Source organism: Loxodonta africana, chromosome 1, assembly GCF_030014295.1.
Source record: "Loxodonta africana isolate mLoxAfr1 chromosome 1, mLoxAfr1.hap2, whole genome shotgun sequence".
Classification (NCBI taxonomy): Eukaryota; Metazoa; Chordata; class Mammalia; order Proboscidea; family Elephantidae; genus Loxodonta; species Loxodonta africana.
The window spans coordinates 210,600,931-210,622,117 of record NC_087342.1 but is presented as its reverse complement, the minus strand read 5'-3'; the positions used below and the strand labels follow the sequence as shown (position 1 = coordinate 210,622,117).

At 36.7% G+C, this 21,187-nt stretch overlaps 1 protein-coding gene across 2 annotated transcripts in view; it reads right to left on the bottom strand.

The window, feature by feature from the left end:
* Positions 1 to 5,390: 5,390 nt before the first annotated feature.
* The window catches only part of VTA1 (vesicle trafficking 1), an 85,975-nt gene continuing 70,178 nt past the window's right edge, over positions 5,391 to 21,187 (bottom strand). For both annotated transcript variants that reach the window (XM_003403963.4, XM_023553315.2), the window contains exons 7-8: positions 18,772 to 18,852; positions 5,391 to 6,516 (exon numbers count right to left, since the gene is read on the bottom strand). In XM_003403963.4, the coding sequence (XP_003404011.1) occupies positions 6,371 to 6,516; positions 18,772 to 18,852 (227 nt within the window). In that variant the 3' untranslated portion in view covers positions 5,391 to 6,370. The remainder of the gene's footprint in view (positions 6,517 to 18,771; positions 18,853 to 21,187) is intronic.

Sequence of the window (21,187 nt, the reverse complement as noted above, 5' to 3'; positions counted from 1 at the left end):
TTCCATTGGGCACAGGGTCCCCATGGGTCAAGGGCCAACTAACATGTTGTTCCCAGTGCCGTCGATTCCGACTCATAGCGACCCTATAGGACAGAGTAGAACCACCCTATAGAGTTTCCAAGGAGCGCCTGTTAGATTGGAACTGCCGACCCTTTGGTTCACAGCCATAGCACTTAGCCATTATGCCACCAGGGTTTCCATGTTGTTGTTGGGTGCCCTCGAATTGGTTCTGACTCATAGCGACCCTATGTACAACAGAATGAAACACTGCCCAGTCCTGTGCCATCCTCACAGTAGTTGTTATGCTTCAACCCATTGTTGCAGCCACTGTGTCAACCCATCTTGTTGAGGGTCTTCCTCTTTTTTGATGACCCTGTCCTTGACCAAGCATGATGGCCTTATCCCTCCTGATAGCATGTCCAAAGCCATCCTTGCTTCTAAGGACAATTCTGGTTGTACATATTCCAAAACAGATTTGTTCATTCTTTTGGCAGTTCATGGTATAGTCAATATTCTTTGCCAACACCACAATTCAAAGGTGTCAATTCTTCTTTGGTCTTCCTTATTCATCATCCAGCTTTCACCTGTGTAGGAGACGATTGAACACACCATAGCTTGGGCCAGGTGAACCTTAGTTTTCAAGGTGACATTGTTAGTTTTCAACACTTTAAAGAGGCCTTTAAACTTGTTAGAAATGCAGATTCTTAGCAGGGATTAGAACAGGAATGAATTGCCTGAACCTTGAGGATTACTTTGTTCCCTTGATAAACTGACAACTTTATCATTATGAAATGACTCTCTTTATTCCTGGTGATAGTCTTTGCTCTGAAGTCTTGTCAGATTTTTGTTTACTAGTAATCTTCACATTGGCAGGGAAAACAAAAATAAACAAACAAAACCTCCCTGCTCCAAGGAACAGCAATTATTTTGCTGTCTTAATCCTGTTTCTACTTTGTTCAAAGGGATTTATTTACTAAATTTTTGGCATATTAACGTAAGATGTTCAGGGGATATTTACTCATTAAATAGGAAGGATGTCAGGATTTAAGTTTTGAAAACATAGTACAATGTGTCTGGTTCAAATGTTGAATGATTCAAAGACCAAAAACCTAACCCCAAACGTTGCCTGCACAAGTCTAAGGATTATTCATAGGGTTGAAGAATCTTAGGTCCTCAAAGAACCTTCCGTATCTAGCCATACCTGCTCATACCTGCAGGAGAACTAAGGATGAAGGAGGCTCATGGAGGGCACATTTTCTTTAGTTGATGGACAAAACAGGCTGTGGCAGTGAGGGAACCAGATCCTATTTCCTGACTGAGAAGAGAACACTCTTTGTCTCGGGGTTTTGTACTCTTCACACTTTTCTTCAGTTGCTTTTCTTTGGAGCAAAGGAAAGAAGAGCGTATACATAGCGGGCGGGGGGGGGGGGAGGGAGAAATCCACATTGAGTCTGACTTTCCCCCAAAATACAGGCCTCAGGAGCAGCTTCTGTAATTTTAAATCTCCCTTTGTCCATTCACCTGTAAAAATAATCTTTCAGCTACAGTTTCCTCAAACACCATAACTGCTTTCAGTCTTCAACCTGGTCTGAATATTTCCATTTTATACACATGCATACATACACACAGAGGTTTTAAAAAGTAACTCCAGTGGGCTTGAAGATATTAATCTCTTCCAGGGTATGGGTGGATCAAGAACATGTAAACTGCCAGCAGAGAAGATGCATTATGTGGTGGCTAGGATGTTAGCAAGTGTATGTTGTAAGAATGTTCTGATTTACTGTTACCGTTCATGATTTCAATAAAGAACCACACATTTAAGTTAGGAATCAAGATTGCTGTGCTGGCATGGGCTCTATTTGATATTCTGATATTTTGGAATGTGGTTTTATTGGATAACAACTGATTAACAATTATTTCTACACTTGAAAATTTCTTGACAAAATTATAAGTTTATCTCATACTATATCAGAGAACAGAGTTTTGTCAACATAAGTAACCTTTATTTGATGAGTTCTGTGTAATTCTTTCCTCTTTGACCCATTCATTTCTTAATTTCACAAATTAGGGATGCTGAGTGTGCACAGGCATCATTTGAAGTACTAGGGGTTATATAAAGAGGTACCAAGTGCTCTTACCACCAAGGAGCATGTTAACCAAGGGCCTCAGGGTCTAATGGGAAAAGTATATGCAAATAAATAAATAACGTTTAAATTACGTGATTTATAAGGTGAAGAGGGAAATAGTAACTTTTCTGAGTTACTGATGCTAGAAGGGTATTATTGGTTTTATACACAAAGTGTTATATAATTGTATAAAGTGTTTTATACACAAAGTGTTATATATATTTTCTGTTATATATAACCAAAATGTTATAAAAATGTACAATGGCCATATCCAAAAGCTCTTCTTCTTTATCAAAGGACTCTGAATGTCCCTTATATCACAAAGAAATAACATAGGCAGGCCACAATGCTTAGGTTAGTGAGAAAGCTGAGGGGTCAAGAGACAAAAACAAGCCCATGCGTTACCAATAATCTAGGCAACCAATAGGGTTAAGAGCATATTTGAGGGGATCATATTCTTCCTCCAGATACATAGATGGTTTCTTACAGTGAAAATGGAGCCATAGTCTTGGGAAGAAATTCAGGATTGAAATTCTTCCACTTTCCATCAATTTCAGGGTGGAAATGTGCCTTCACGCCCTGGCCTCCCCACCTATGCAGTTTCACATATACAGTTCTCACTCTCTACAGGCCACCTGCCATAGCAATATGAAATTACTCGAATTCCCTGAATTTCCTACATTGTTTTCTTTCATGCTGATTGTCATGGATTGCATTGTGTTCCCCCAAAATATCCGTCAACTTGGCTAGGTCATGATTCTCAGTATTGCATGACTGTCTACCATTTTGTCATCTGATGTGATTTTCCTATGTGTTGTAAATCCTATCACTATGATGTAATAAGATGGATTTGTAGCAGTCATATTGATGGGACCTATAAGATTAGTGTTTTAAGCCAATCTCTTTTGAGATATAAAAGATAGAAGTGAGCAGGGAGACATGGGGAACCTCATATCAGGGCACTCTTCTGCCCAAAATCCTTCAGCAACTCCCCATTTTACCCAGTAAAAGTCATTTGCAAAAAGCTTATAAGGCTCCAAGGCTTCCAGTCCTCTCCCCAGTACCCCTCCCACTTTCCCTCTGACCTCTGTTTACCACCCTCTGCCAGTGGTGCACTTTGGTCAAATACCTGCGTGGCTACTTGCTCCCTCCCTCCTTCAAGTCTTGGCTAAAATGTTGCCTCTGTAAGGCCTATCCTGTTTCACTTAAATATGCACACACCTACACACACCCGAGCGTTCCCTATCTCCTAGTCTGGTTTTCTCCATAGTGTTTATCATTATTCAATACAGCAGTTCCCAAAGTGTGGTCCCCAGAACTTTCTAACAACTTCCAGGTGATGCTGATGCTGATGGTCTAGGGACCACACCCTGAAGCCCACTTCTTCAGGGGAACCTCTCCTCCCAGACTCCCAATCCTTCCGATTTGGGTGAAGTTAAACCACTTCAAGCTTAGGGACCATCACAACCACCTGTAGAGTTTGTTAAAACACAGAATGCTGGGCCCCACTCTCAGACTTTCTGATTGGACAGGACTAGGGTAGGGTTTGGGATTTGCATTTCTAATAATATCCCTTAACCACTGATAGAATAAAATATATGCTTTTTATTAAGTTTATCTGTTTTCCTCCATTAGAATGTAAACTCTGTAAGGCAGAGATTTTTTTCTTATTTTCTGCTGTATCCTATGCAAAGAACAATGCCAGGCACATAATAGCTATTCAATAAAAATATGTTGAATGAATAAATGAAAGTTGCTTATCCCAGTGTTATATCAGACTGTCTTTTGAATTTATCTTGATAGATTTTATACGAAGAAATACCAAGTTACAAAACATCATATAACTCACTCTCCTCATGAGAGAAAGTGTTTTTAAGAACTGTTCAACAGACAACTGCAATTTCCTGATACTTGGGAAATAATTATTACTGTAACACTGAAAACCAAACCCATTACAACTGAGTTGATTCTGACTCACAGTGATCCTATAGGACAGAGTAGAATGCCTCATAGGATTTCCAACGCTGTAATCTTTACAAAAGCAGACTGCCATGACTTTCTCCCATGAAGCGGTTAGGGGGTTTGAAACGCTGACCTTTCGCGCTTAATCACTGCGTCAGCCACCAGGGCTCCTCACTGTAACACTGCTGTTGTGTTGTTAGGTGCCGTCGAGTCAGTTCCAACTCACAGTGACCCTACGTACCACAGAACGAAAAACTGCCCAGTCCTGCGCCATGCTCACAATTGTTACGCTTGAGCCCATAACATTACTACTAACAACTAACATGTACTAAGCATGTCATGTGTATTATCTCATCGGTTTTCATAAGAAACTCTGAGGTGGCTGGTGGTGTCACTTCCATTTTATCGGGAAGGCTCTCTGTTACAGCATGTAGCCAACTTCATCAGTGGATTCCTTGGTTGCCACATTATCTTCTTCCCTGTGTCCTTTCTCAACTAGGAGTCTGTGAAAAAGGAGGTGGTAGGTTTACCTTTTTGGTGTCCAGAAATATTAAGGTTTGCATTAAAATTTGCTGAACTGTATTTACCTTGTAACACTAAAGATCACCCTAGCCATTTTTTCTACAGTAAGGTTCTAGAGAACTCTACCAGAGTACTGGATTTCTAGATGCGAATGTTGAATCTTACATATGTTGTAAGAATTTAGCTGTGTAGATATGAAAATGTTTTTCAGGAAGCATGTCTTTGCGGGGGAGGGGGCTTTTTTTTTGCAATAATTTACAATAGCTTATTCTGTCTGAACACACATTCTATTAAATGCTGTAAAAGAGCATTACATTTCTGCAAAGAATATTTGAAAACACAAACACAAATGATTGTAAGTTAATGATTCATTTTCTTTTAAACATGTTGTTAGAACACGAGTCAACAAACTTTTCCCTCAAGGGCCAGATAGTAAATACTTTAGATTTGGGGGCCATAGAACTCTGTTGTTGTTGAAATCGGCCACAGACAAACATAAATCAATGGGTGTGGTGTGTTCCTGTAAAACTTTACTTACATTAACAGGTGGCTAGCCCGTGGGCCATAATTTATTGCCCTCTGTGTTAAAGGAATTCTATAGTCTTAGTGGAATGAATAAAAGGGACCAGGTCAATTTTAGGGAAATCTGCCATCTTTTTTTTCTTTTTAGTTGTTTATCTCTTATTACAGAAACATCCATATTCCTGTAACTTAAAAAAAAAAGACAATTTTAGTATATGTGTCAAAACAGACGTCTAGCTCTGTAGTAAATTGAACTAGTTAAACGAATTCTTATATTTATTTTTTACACAGCACAAATGCGGATGACACAGTAAGTCCATAATCTCCACGAAACTTATCAAGTTAACAACTGAGAACCTAAATTCTTACAATCTTCTGATCATTCGGTAAGTATACACTCTATCGAATCCATTAGCAGCAGAGGAGAACCTTAACTTAAAGCACCAAGTGTCTGGGCATTACTACAAATGTCTTCTTTTCCCATTCTCTAAAACATGCAGTCAAGCCACCTATGAAGCAAATACCAATTCGCCTTAAGCTTCGATGTATAAGGCAAAGCAGTTGGGAAACCAGCATTATTCTTAAGCCTAAGGTGGTGATTCTACCTCTTTACTGTTTTACTTCCTTCCATGATAGTTTTAACTTTCAACGCAGTTATATTTAACATGAATATAAATTGAGTTTTGAACATAATTTCTTACAGATTCATTTAACAGTTTAGGACATTCGTATCTGTTTCAGATATTCTCAGAAAAACAGAAACATGACCCCTAATCTAGAATATTCTGGCAATAATTATTAAAATTAAAATTTAGAATTCTATAGCAAAGCAAGAATGGACTGTTTATTCAAACATTATAGACTATAAGAAAGAAAAAAAAGCAAACTCCCTTATTGTATGTAAATTAAGGTACAAAACTTATTCCCAATATACATTTTTCAGACGTGTGTTTTCATTTTTTGAAGAAGGGTTCAATGGGTGTTTTTAGGGTCTTACTAACATCAGCCCTATATGCCCAGATATTACTGGATCCACTAAATGGACAATGAAAACTGGCTGAGGCTGCTGATTAATACTTCGACAGGAATCTGACACACAGACACAGATTTCATTGTCATATTCAGTGGAACGGAATTCTTCCTTAAAATTGTGCTCCTGATAGGCTGGAGACAGAGCAATGGACTGTTAGTTCTTTAGGCCCCAAATACACGAATCTGTTGTACAAAGACTTCATTCTTCACTCTCGGCCTGTAGTCAGTAACTTGAGAGCCTTCTGTAGATTCTGCACAGCAGTGCTTACATCTTCATACTGCAAAGCACTGCCAGCGTATTTGCAGTATTTCTGAGCTCTAGCAAAGTCCTCTGGTGTTAGACGAACGTCCCCTAGAATGAAAGGATAATTAAGATATTAATAAGAACACGGGGAAGTTTTCTGTGAGGTCAGGCAAATGTTTACATTCAAGATTTAAGAAAATATTTTAGGTTTTGTTAAAACATTATGAAGGTTTTTTTTTCACTCCTAGCTGTATTCAGATAATTTCTTCACGCTTTTCAATTTTTTGTTATCACTAACGTAAACCACAGACATGCCAGTACATGGTAATTTGTATAAGTAGGATTTTCCTTTAAATCTTTCCAATAAACTAAGCAATAAGCTAAAAGCTTTTATACTTCAGAAAATTAATTGCAAAAAAAAACATTCTCTGTGAAACAAGGACAGTAGCTTTGGTGTTTATGTCAGAAACACTGCACATTTCTCTTCATGGGACAATACACACAGACTAAACTGTTCAACCCTCATTTGAACTAAAATAGAAATATTACTCAATAACAAAATAAAATGAATAACAAACTTTATGCAAAAAAATTACGTAAGCCATTTTACTTTGTTTGTTTTTAACTTAAAAACATTCTACATTTTTGTGTCATCCAGATTAAAAGACCCTAAGGCTTAGTACTAAGATTTCAATTTCAAAAGATTAAAATACAAAATTAAACATGTAAACAACTTTTGCAGATTATTTCTCCAAAATTTTTCCTCACCAAGTTTTCTAATTATACATATGGTTATCACATGCAGAGTTCAACTAAATAATTTGGGTCAAAAAATCACTCTAAAGACAGTTCATTTAAGATCTGAATATTCTTGAATATACACTTACAAAGATGAAAGAAGAAACTGACCCCCCTTCCCCCCCCGCCGAAATAAACACTTTCTTTGGATATTTCTATGAGGATTATCAGAACGGATTAGAAGGCTGGGGCACAGAATATCATGAACAGACAATATATTTTGATTCTAGAAACCTGTGCTTACAAACAGAATGAGTCTGCTTAGTTGCTTTTAAGTATGCTGGAGATATAAAGCATAAAATGAAAACTTTGACAGCATTTAGGTAAGGGCTTCAAAGTCGGTAGCAATATCAGGTATTATGATAATAAATTATGGTACAAATGAATATTTTCAGAATTTTCAAGAAGACTATAGAAACAATGTATCTTAAAGCATCTAGTCCAGGGACAGGCATACATTAGGAGCTCAATAACTTTACTGAATGAGTATGAAAAAACTGCTTATATCTTAAATCATTCCCTACATCTTAAAATAAATGAAGTTCCTTTATAATTAAATATTAATTATATTTCAGACTTAAAGATAATATATTCATGTCTCTACATACAGTAACAAGTACAGCATGTAAAAATAAGACTTCAAATATATGTTGAATTATTATTATTAAACAACATGAATATCTGTATCCTTACTGTTATGAATTACAAGGTCAAATTACATACTCCAATTTTAACACAAAGTATTTTAATTTCCTTGAATTGTTGCCCTGTTAAAAAGCAAGCGATACAAATCAATAAACTAGTTAAAAGTAACTAGTCTCTCATTTTGTTATTTTGTGGTGGCTTGTGTGCTGCTGTGATGCCAGAAACTCTGCCATCAGTATTTCAAATACCAGCAGGGTCACCCATGGTGGACAGGTTTCAGCTGAACTTCCAGAATAAGACAGGCTAGAAAAAAGGACCTGGCAGTCTACTTTGAAAAAATTAGCCAGTGAAAACCTTATGAATAACAGTGGAACATTGTCTGCTATAGTGACAGAAGATGAGCCTCTGGTTGGAAGGCACTCAAAATATGACTGGGTAAGAGCTAACTTCTCAAAGTAAAATTGGCCTTAATGACATGGACAGAGTCAAGCTTTTAGAAACTTCATTTGCTGATGTGGCATGACTCAAAATGAGAAGAAACAGCTGCAAACATCTATTAACAACCAGAATGTGGAATGCACAAAGTATGAATCTGACAAAACTGGAAAACATGGAAAATGAAATGGAACACATAAATGTCAATATACTAGGCATTAGGATATCCTAGGCATTAGTGAACTGAGATGGACTGGTACTGGTCATTTTAAACCAGACAATCGTACAGTCTACTATGCTGGCAATGACAAATTGAAGAGGAATGGCATTGCATTCATTGTCGAGAAGAACATTTCAAGATCTATCCTGAAGTAAAATGCTGTCAGTGATAGGATATTATCCATACGCCCACAAGGAAGACCAGTTAATATGACGATTATTTAAATTTACACACCAACGCCAAAGATGAAGAAATTGAAGATTTTTACCAACTTCTACAGTCTGAAACCGATTAAATATGCAATCAAGATGGCAACTAGAATGTGAAAGTAGGAAACAAAGAAGAAGGACAGTTGGAAAATATGGCCTTGGTGATGGAAACGATGCCAGAGATCAGATGATATAATTTTACAAGACCAGGGACTTCTTCACTGCAAATATCTTTTTTCAACAACATAAACAGGGACTATACATGTGGACCTTGCCATCTGGAACATGCAAGAATCAAATTGACTATGTCTGTGGAAAGGGACGATAGAAAAGCTTAGTATCAATAGTCAGAACAAGGCAAAGGGACCGATTACAGGACAGGCCAACAACTGCTCATATGAAAATATAATTTAAGTTGAAGAAAATTATAACAAGTACATGAGAGCCAAAGTACGACCTTGAATACAACCCACCTGAATTTAGATACCATCTCAAGAACAGATTTGACATATTGAACACTAATGATCGAAGACCAGAAGAGATGTGGAATGACATCAATGACATTATATACAGAAAGCAAGAGGTCATTAAAAAGATGGAAAAGATCAAAATGGATGTCAGAAGAAACTATGAAACTTGCTCTTGAACGTCAAGTAACTAAACTGAAAAAAATGATGAAGAGCTGAACAGAAGATTTCAAAGCATGTCTAGAGATTTCAAAGTATCATAATGAAATGTGCAAAAACTGTAGTTAGAAAACCAAAATGGAAGAACTGAAGAAAACATTCAAGCCTTGAGTTGCAATACTGAAGGACTCTATGGGAAAATTATTAACCAACACAGCAGGTATCAAAAGAAGATGGAAGGAATACACAAAGTCACTGTACCAAAAACAGTTGGTCCATGTTCAACCATTTCAGTAGGCAGCATATGACCAAGAACCAATGGTAATGAAGGAAGAAGTCCATGCTGCATTGAAGCCACAAGCCTCCAGGAATTGATGGAATACCAGTTGAGATGTTTCAACAAACAGATGTAGCACCAGAAGTGCTCATTCATCTATGCCATGAAATTTGGATGAGAGCTACCTGGCCAATCAACTGGAAGAGGTCCATTATGTACCTATTCCAAAGAAAGGTGATTCAACAGAATGCGGAAGTTTTCAAACATTACCGTTAATATCACACTCAGGTAAAATTTTGCTGAAGATTATACAAGGTGGTTGCAGCGATACATCGACAGGGAACTGCCAGAACTTTAAGCCAGATGCAAAAAAGGATGTGGTATGAGAGGTATCACTGCTAATGTCAGATAGATCCTGAATGAAAGCAGAGAATACCAGAAAGATGTTTACTTGTGTTTTACTGACTATGCAAAGGCATTCGACTGTGTGGATCATAACAAATTATGGGTAACATGTGACAAATGGGAATTCCAGAACTCTTAATTGTGCTCATGAGGAATCTGTACATAGACCAAGAGGCACACTTTGTGGTTTAAAGTAAGGAAAGGTGTGCGCCAGGGCTGTATTCTTTCACCATTATCTATTCAATCTGCAAGCTGAGCAAATAATCCAAACAGTTGGACTATATGAAGAGGAATGTTGGAGGAAGACTCATTAACAACCTGCAATATACAGATGACGCAACCTTGCTTGCAGAAAGTGAGAAGAACTTGAAGCACTTATTGATGAAAATCAAAGACTACAGCTTTTGGTATGAATTATGCCTCAACATAAAGAAAACAAAAATCCTCACAACTGTACCAGTAAGCATCATATAAACGGAGAAAATACTGTAAGTTGTCAAGGATTTCATTTCACTTGGGTCCACGATCAATACCCATGGAAGCATGGTGTATTGCATTGAGTAAATCTCCTGCAAAAGATCTCTTTAAAGTATTAAAAAGCAAAAATGTCTCTTTGAGGGACTAAGGTGCACCTGACCCAAGCCATGGTGGTTTCAATCGCCTCATCGAATGTGAAAACCAGACAAGAATAATGAAGACCAAAGAAGAGGTGATGCCTTTGAATTATGGTATTGGTGAAGAATACTGAATATATCACAGAGTCACAGAAGAATGAACAAATCTGTCTTGGACAAAGTACAACCAAAATGCTCTTTAGAAGCAATGAACGGTGAGGCTTCATCTCACATTCTTTGGACATGTTATCAGGAGTCCCTGGAGAAGATCACCATGCTTGGTAGAGGGTCAGGGAAAAGAAGACCCTCAACGAGATGGACTGACACAATGGATGCAACATGGGCTGGAGCATAGGAATGACCACGGGGATGATGTAGGACTAGGCAGTGTTTCGTTCTGTTGTACATAAGGGTGGCTATGAGTCAGAGCCATATGGACGGCACCTAGCAATAACAAAAAAAACTGTTATGAATGAGAGGTTAAATTACACAGCCCAATTTTAACAAAGTATTTTAACTTCCTTGAATTTCTGTCTTGCTAATAAAAAGCAAGCAATGCAAGTCAAAAAACTAGTTAAAATTAATTATGTTAAAAAAAGTTTCTTTCCAATTCACTTTCTGTATTTTGGTGACTTGGCATCTGTTCTCCATTAAACATAAAAAACAACTGCCCTCCAGCTTTATGGACAACTTAGGCACGGATTTTTTTCTTGAAAATACCTATCAGAATATTTTAAAGGTTATTTAAAATATTTATAAGAAGCTGTAGTCGCATAGATATACAGCACTACCAAGGTGGGCGAGATACTTTTAAAAATCAAGAGCAGCTCAGTATTGCTCATTTTGTGTTTTAATAGTCTACCCTCCAGTCTCACACAAGGCATGAGTCCAGATTTTACCAGACTTGCTGGAAGAAAGCCCTAATGATCAAGGTTCATCTTATCTTTACAGCATTAGCTTTAGCACTGTTTTACTGACAGATCACTCATCTATCAATAAGACGGAATGTGTATTGTGGTAAGAACTCTGTTACTACTTTAGTTTTTATAAACTAAACTTATCTGCCAGTGACAGAACTATTTTAAAACACAAATATTGCATTTTAACTTGAAATTATTTCAATATTTATAAAATGTAAATGAAAGAAAATATCTTAACAGGAAAATATAATTACATATATACAAACATATTTAGCTTATAGACATCTATAACAAATTAATAACTCACATATATTAGATAATAACCAAGTTACAAATTTAGATAATATAAATTATAGACTTCTAGAGATATTAGAATTATTTTCTAAAATATATAAAGAATTTTAAAAACTATGTCAAATAGCTATACTTCTGCTGTTTGTAACATATCAGGCTTTTTTCCATTAAAAAAAATATAGTGGATAAGGCATAATAATAAAATATGTGAGTTAAAATTTCAAATTGAATAAAAATAAGTCCGTCTCTTGATTATGACCCTTTTAAATTAGCATTTTACAATTCAATAGAGAAAGCGGAAAAGACATAAAGTAGAAAAAACACATTTCTGGAAAAGAAGAATTATTCAATTTTAGTTCAGATGATTTTATAATAATAAATTCAGGCTTACTCTATCAAAATAAAAAATTTTCGCCTAACATGAAAATTTACTAGAAGCCATAATCAGAACCAAAGAAAGCATAAGGTGGACCTAAACGCTGTTTAAAGGATTAGAAAGGTTGTCTAATACATCTCTTCTGAAATCTGTGCTTGTAAGTTCCAGAATGGGCTATGGATAAGACTGTCTTTATCCAAGAGCTTCTTCCCCTCAGAGGGCGGGACAAGAACAGGGAAGAAAAGAGCTACAGCCATTAGTCAAGGTCCACACTGCAGCAGCAGGATAAATACGAGCAAAGAGAACCTGGGTCAACACTGGATCAAAGATAACATTACTCATTGTAAAGAGGAATCCCTGCATGCTTCTGTTTCCAAGATTGATTTATCTAATGTCATGGTCTTTAGAGACTCTTTTCTATTTAACTCAGTAGTTCTGAAGTTTTTATGCCAAAAACCTTGGATAACCTGATCCTAGTGTACTCTATATCCTCTGATCTGAGTGGAATGCACAGGATATAGGCAGAACTGTAAGGGAACTATAAGATGTACAATAAATTTTGGAGGTAAATATAAAACATTGTACTGACTCCTTATGTTCACGCATTGCTACGATACATGACTTGTAATGGCAGCAACGTTAGTAATAATTACAGCTAGAGAGTTTTATGATGTTAGGCACTGTGCTAAATACTTTTCAGATATTATTCCATTTAATTCTCAAAAAACTTTAGAAGCTAAGTTATTATAATTCACACCCAGAGATATGCAAGGTATGAAAGTAAATACTGTGCTTAAAATACTCTAAGTCATGCTACCTCTCCTCCCCAGAGTCAGCTACAAATTCATTACAAAAACATCTAATGGATGCCTACTATACACCAGGCACTGTTTCAGGCACTAGGGATGTAACAGTGAACAAAACAATGTCCTTATGGAGCTCAAAGTATATTAAAAGGTGATGAGTACGAAGCATTAAGGGGAAAAATGTAGCAGGAATAGACTACAGAGAGTACTAGAGGGGGTGGCGATGGTAAATAGCTGTGGTTTTGTAGTTTGTGCACTTTCCCTATGCATTTACACACAAATGTACACGTAGAGACACAGAGTTTTGTTTGAAATGTTTCTTTTTATTTCCTAAACAGAATTATACTATAATGTTCTACAACTTGCTTTTATACTTAAATATGTCTAAGAGATCTTTTCATGTGAGAGCTACAATATTCTTTTTAATGTGTATACAGTACTCATAGTATGGATGTACCATAATTAACCCACTTTCCCATTAATGAAACACTGAGATTCTTTTTTATCCCCACTATGAACAATACTGAAATAAACTATATATTTTGTGCCCATGTCTAAGTATTTCTTTAGGATAGATTCCTAGAAGTGGAATAACTGGGTCAAAAAGTATATGCATTTGCAATTTTCATAGTGACAATGCTAATGAGAAGTTTTACCAATTTATATTTCCACCAACAGCATGCAAAGTGTTTATTTCTCTCTGCCTTCATTAACACTGCAGATTATCGGTGTTTTTGATATTTTTGCACCTATTGTCACTGTCATGGGTTGAATTACATCCCCCCAAAAATGTGTTTATCAACCTGGTTAGGCCATGATTCCCAGTATTCTGTGGTTGTCCTCCATTTTGTGATTATAATTTTATGTTAAGAGGATTAGGGTGGGATTGGAACACCACCCTTACTCAGGTCACCTCCCTGATCCAAGGTAAAGGGAGTTTCCCTGGAGTGTGGCCTGCACTACCTTTTATCTCTTAAGAGATAAAAGGAAAGAGAAGCAAGCAGAGACTGGGGAACCTCGTATCACCAAGAAAGTAGCACAGGGAGCAGAGCACGTCCTTTGGACCTGGGGTCCCTGCGCCTGAGAAGCTCCTCAACCAGGGTAAGACTGATGACAAAGAATCTTCCTCCAGAGCTAACACCCTGCATTTGGACTTGTAATCTAATGGACTGTGAGAAAATACATTTCTCTTTGTTAAAGCCATCCACTTGTATTTCTGTTATGGCAGCACTAGATGACTAAGACACTCATAAAACTAAACTCACTTTAATTCTCGATTTTCCTCATTATTAATAAGCTTGGACATCTTTTCACATGGCCATTGGACATTTGCATAATCTGTTTACATTTTCTACCAATTTTTCCTACTGAGTTGAATTTTACTTACTCATTTTAGGAGCTGTCTATGTATATGCTCTGGACATTAATTCTTTATTTTTAAAGTAACAGTATTTTCCTCCAGTCTGTCAACTGCATTTTAACAATGTAATGCAGTGGAGTGAGGGGGTTCTTTCCTTGCATGAAATTTACTACTTTTCATTTGTTAAACTTGTTAAGACACAACCAAATGAGACCCAAGAATTTTAAGATAAGCATCTGATGTAATTTTTTCTTGATATCCAATTGTTCTAACATCACTTTTGAATATATATTCTTGCCACACTGATCTAAATGTCACCTTTATCCTTAACTTAATTCCCACACCGTGTGGCCCAATATCTGGATTTCTTATTTTGTTTCTTTGATCTATTCATCTAGTCTCTCTTAGATGTTTTCTCTCTATTAAATTTTAGACAGAATTTTTATGAGTGGGTGGGAATATAGAGGGGAATCTGGAAACCAAGTTTAACAGACAAATATAGTATTAGTTGGGCAGGTATCTGTCTACTAACAGATAAATATTTTCCACTATAAAAAAACAAACAAAAAACAAACTCATTGCTGTCAAGTTGATTCCAACCCGTAGGGACCCTATAGGACAGATTAGAACCGTCCCATGGGTTTCCAAGGCTATAAATTTTTATGGAAGCAGTCTGCCACATCATTCTCCCTTGGTGTGGCTGGTGGGTTCAAACCGCACACGTTTTCGTTAGCAGCCAAGCGCTTTTAACCACTGCACCACCAGGGCTCTATCATTTTCCACTGTATTCTTCAGTAATTTGCCACAGTTTGTTTTAGCTTCTTTATCTACTCTTCTTACCTTAGCACTGCTTTCCCCCATGAAACACACAAATAGTTCTCTACTAGACAATGAGGAATCAAAGATCGTCCTAGCTCTTGATTTTAGGCTTCGTAGCTAATTCTGCTTTAGATAAAACTGGGAAAAGTAGAATAAATTTAAATGTCACTCATAATGTAAATATAAGTGAACAATGTACTACATTTAAACACAGCGACCAACATAGTCCCAAGTGCTTGGGGATACCATCACCTAACCAGCAAAGGAGTGAGTGCACCGTGATCCACTTCAGTCAGTACATATGTTCAAACTCCTCCCCTTCAAATGATTTTAGACTCGGAACCAACTATAGACAAATCTTTCTGCTGTCAGACCAGTGAGACAGCTGAATACAAAATTCAAAGAATACATTTAAGCAATTTATGTTACTTTCAAAATGACATCACTTGACCAGCCTGACAGGAATCATGTTGGGCAGTTCTATTCCTTTCAGAGTAATATTTGTACCCATTCCACTGCTGTCTAGTAGATTCCAACTCATCGTGACCCTGGAGTCACTGCCACACGTGGTTTCTAAGACTATAACCTTTATAGAAGCAGCCTGCCACATCTTTTCTCATGGAGCGGCTGGTGGGTTTGAAATGGCAACCTTTCAGTTAGCAGACAAGCGCTTTAACCACTGTGCCACCAGAGCTCCCAAACAATTTGAAAATCAGGACAGTATTTAAGGGTTTAAATCATAAGTGAAATCATCTACCCCGCAGTCATCTACCTTGCCTCTCCCCACCCCATTTTAAACTATTTTTACCTTCTGTTCTTCTCTAGGGTATTTCTCCAAGCCCAACTGATAACCTCATACCACTGGTTCTTGGTTTACAATTTTTTAGACATTATCTACTGTCTAAACCATACTCTCAAAAATAAGGATTTAACAAATTTACACTACAATCTTCTCTCCTTTCTTGTTCTATCTCTAATGCTTGTTAGTTATTTTAAATTCCTGAGTTGCTTAGTATTATTGTGCAGGTTAAATAATGTATTTTAACTTGTTTCTTTTCTCATCAACTTTAGAAGAAAAATCTCTTAACATTCCACTTCTGGACACTTCTCCTAACACCTTTCTTTCACCCATCCTACCTTTCAACTTTCAGAATATATTATCTCTACTCTCACTTGCCAGTGCTGATAATATTTATATTGTCTTGAATGAAGTTATCTGTGCTCTGTGGTAAGTCTTGTGCCACTTCAAGGACAATGTTCTTGTGTCCAAGTCAAATGAAATTCCTTTTCTTATAATTCAAAATTCCATTACTGTGTGGAACTTTGGGCAGAAATGGGGAGAATGCTGACATACTGTGAGGAATGAAACCAGTGTCATGGAACACTTTATGTACAAACTACTGAGTAGAAACTAATTTGCTCTAGTGTATAACAATAATATAAAAAAGTACAACAAACTTAGAACTTTATATTCCCTGCCCTTTCATAAAGAATGGCAAATAAGATCATTTATAAAATGGTCACAGATTTTGATTTGGCCACTAATAAAAACATTCTCAACTTCTTCAAGAATCTGGTGCACTTTACAATTGAAATTGATTGTTTAGATAGTATGAAAATTCTGTTTTGTATGGTTTTGCTTTGCTTTTTGGTTCTCTGGCATGCACCCGTATTTTCCATTCTCCCATCTTTTCTATCAGGCTGATTATTTTTTTGGGTGGCAAAGTATATTTGGCTTGAAGCATCTAGCGCAGTGCTCTTTACATAATAAACTTAAGCAACAGTTAATACAAATCTGTAAAAGTTTAAAAAAATTCCATTACTGTTCAAAATCACAGCATACTTTAGTTTGTTTCTTACTTGAAATTTCTTGTACAATTTCTAATTTTTCTTGGATCTTTTAATCTCTTTTCTTCTTGTTGGGAGAAGACATCGATCATTTCTTAAGCATGTCTTTAATACTCTATAGCTTCTTATTTATACACTGCATGGAATCCATCCCATTTTCCTTAAAGCAAGGAAGCACTCTGATTACCTGTTCTAATTTCAGAGCAATTGCTTCCTAAGCCTATAGGACAGATATTAATGGATTTTTTCTCTTTAGACTACCTAGGTTAATTTCACTATTTCTTATATCTCATATTTCTCTTTTTCTTGGTTATTGCTCTCATCTTGATGGAATATACCCTCAGGTAACATAACTTCCTTAGAAAAGGTATGTGGTGGGCAAATTTGCAAAGTCTTTATATATGTAGAAATAATTATTTTGTCTTCACATCAGACTGACATTTTAGTTGAACAAAGAATCCTAAGGCTTTGGTTCTAGATGGTAAATTAAGCATACATGATTAACTACTCTTCCTACTGAAACCATATTAAAGTAAGGTAATATAAAAGGAAGTAAATGCATAAAGTTGAAAAGGAGAAGAGAAAGACTGGAGAAATGGGAAAGGGAGGAGGATTCAGAGATGAGAGATAATGAAATTTCTGGAAAAGTGAAAATTGAGTGGAAAGATGCTATTAGGTAACACAGACTGGAAGAAATCTCATCTCAGAACATGTATACAGGGGGAGGCTATGGAGCTTATCTGTCCAAAGGAACCTCGGAAAGATAGAAGAGTGGGTGGTGGGGGTCTTTACTGGGTCTAAGAAAAAACCGCACCAGTTTCATATCCTTGCCTACTCTATCACCCTCCCCCCTTAACTGCTTCCCATCTATCGAGTTTGCCTCTAGACAAAAAAGATGCAGCGTGTCTCTACAACTGTGGAGTGAACTGCGTAGATAGGGTGACTCTCCCAAGGTAAGTGGTACGTTCCCCCAAAAAGCCTTCCTCATTCCATGCCTGAGAGGCAGGTAGCTAGTGTGAGTTCTGGGAGCCAAACTTGAAGACACAATGCTATTTTCTCTGAAGGAAACCCACAACAGCTACTAAAATAATCAAGTTCTTCATTCTAAACATAAAAAGGCTACTTCTCACCAGATATATGAAGAAAACAACCTTTCTGAACGAGATAAACACAACAACTGACTTGGGGAAGAAAACAGAGATAGGTCAGAAAAGTAAGAAACATTAAAATCAATAAACAATCACCTAACCTATGATACAAGCAAAATAATTATTCTCGGAGATCTTTATTTTCAACAATGGTCCATACCTCTCTTCTTGGCTCATCTAATAACAGCGCAGCTAAGGAAGATCCCATAATCACAGCACACAGTAACTATGAACTTCTAAACTAATGTTCTGGCAAAAGCTTCCACGATAGCTTTGGTTACATGTTTGGGCCATAATATCTAGCAGTATACAAAAGAAGAAACTGTAAATAAATCAACAAAAATAGGAATGCCTCTGGGTTTTTGGCAATTTTAATAGTATGAAAATCTTGGTTCATTTGAGAATCCACTAAACACAAGCATTCAAGGAAATATCTTAAATTACCTAAATATTCAAATTTAAATAAAAACATTTAAATATATGGCATCCCTTGGGTAATGTTACAAACTAACATTCCAAAACAAGAGAAATAATATATCTCACAAAACAGTCAGCAGACTTACCCTGGGAAACTATATTGAAAAGTGTGGGATCAATGGTTGGAATCGTCTGTGGCGTAGGTTGGATAGTATTGCTTGTCACACCTGCAAATCAGAAAAACACAAATAGGTAGAAAAGTGATATACCTTTTAATTATATACTAAGAGAGCATGTAACGGATCATGGAGAAATGTCATTACTTCATTTAATTATTTTCTTGAAAACTTAATGGATTCTATTTAACATAATTATTTGATATTGAAGACTGGCAGGGAAAATAAGCAAGAAAATTGATTTTGAGCATTTACATACACGTACTGGCTACATATATAATATTAGTGAACTGAAATGGGCTGGTATTGGCCTATTTGAATCAGAAAATCATATGGTCTACTATACTGGGAATGACAAACTGAAGAGGAATTGTGTTACATTCTTCCTCAAAAAGAACATTTCAAGATCTATCCTGAAGTACAACACTGTCAGTGATAGGATAATATCCTTATGCCTACAAGAAGACCAGTTAATATGACTGTTATTCAAATTTACACACCAACCACTAATGTCACAGGTAAAGAAATTTGAAGTTTTTACCAACTTCTGCAGTCTGGAATTGATCAAACACGCAATCGAGATGCATTGATAAATATTGGTGACTGGAATGAGAAAGCCAGAAACGAAGGATTGGTAGTTGGAAAACATGGCCTTGGTGATAGAGATGATGCCAGAGATCACATGATAGAGTTTTGCATGACCAAGGACTTCTTCATTGCAAACACCATTTCCAACAACATAAACAGCGATTATGTATGTGGACCACGCCAGATGGAATATAAAGAAATCAAACTGACTACGTCTGTAGAAAGAGACGATGGAGACACTTGGCATCATCTGTCAGAACAAGGCCAGGGGCTGGCTAACTGCGGAACAATCAATTTCTTATATGCAAGTTCAGACTGAAGCTGAAGAAAATTAAAACCAGTCTATGAGAGCCAAAATAAAACCTTTAGAATATTCTACCTGAATTTAGAGACAATCTTAAGAATAGATTTGACACACTGAACTAATGATTGAAGGCGAGTTGTGGATGACATAAAGGACATCATACTTGAAGAAAGCAAAAGGTCATTAAAAAGACAAGAAAGAAAAGATCAAATTGGATGTCAGAAGAGACTCTGAAACTTGCTCTTGAACACAGAGCTGCTAAAGCAAAAGGAAGAAACGATGAAGTAAAAAAGCTCAACAGAAGATTTCAAACGGCGGCTCAAAAGACAAAGTATTATAATGACACGTGCAAAGGCCTGGAGATAAAAAACCGAAAGGGAAAAACACGCTCAGCATTTCTCAAGCTAAAAGAACTGAAGAAATATTCAAGCCACGAGTGTTAATACTGAAGGATTCTACAGGGAAAATGTTAAATGATGCAGGAAGCATCAAAAGAAGATGGATAGAATATACAGAGTCACTACACCAAAAAGAACTGGTCCATGTTCAACCATTTCAGAAAGTAGCATATGATCAAGACCTGGTGGTACTCAAAGAAGTCCAAGCTGCACTGAACACACTGGTGAAAAAGAGGCCTCTGAGTATTGGTGGAATACCAATTCAGATGTTTCAAGAAACGGACTCAGTGCTGGAGGTGCTAACTCATCTGACTGACTGGAAGAGATCCATAGTTGTTCCTACTCCGAAAAAAGGTGATCCAAAAGAATGCTGAAATTATCAAACGGTATAATTAATATCACATGCAAGTAAAATTTTGCTGAAGATCATTCAAAAGTGGTTGCAGCAATACTTCGACAGAAAACTGCCAGAAATTCAAGCTGGATTCAGAAGAGGACATGGAATGAGGGACATCATTAATGATGTCAGAAGGATCTTTCTTGGCTGAAAGCAGAGAATACCAGGAAGATGTTTACTTGTGTCTTACTGACTATGAAAAGGCATTTGACTGTGTGGATCATAACAAATTATGGGTAACAGTGCGAAGAATGGCAATTTCAGAACACTTAATTGTGCTCATGAGGAACCCGGATATAGACCAAGAGGTAGTTGTTCGAAGAGAACAAGGAGATACTGCATGGTTTAAAATCAGAAAAAGTGTGTGTCAGGGCTATATTCTTTCACCATACTTATTCAATTTGTATGCTGAACAAATTCAAGAAGTTAGACTATATGAAGAATAATGGGGCATCAGGTTTGGAGGAAGACTCATTAACAACCTGCAATATGCAGATGACACAACCTTGTCTGCTGAAAGTGAAGAGGACTCAAAGCACTTATTGATGAAGATCAAAGACTACAGCCTTTAGTATGGATTATACCTCAACATAAAGAAAACAAAAATCCTCACAACTGGACTAATAGGCAACATCATGATAAATAGAGAAAATACTGAAGTTGTTAAGGATTTTGTTGTACTGGATCCACAATCAATGC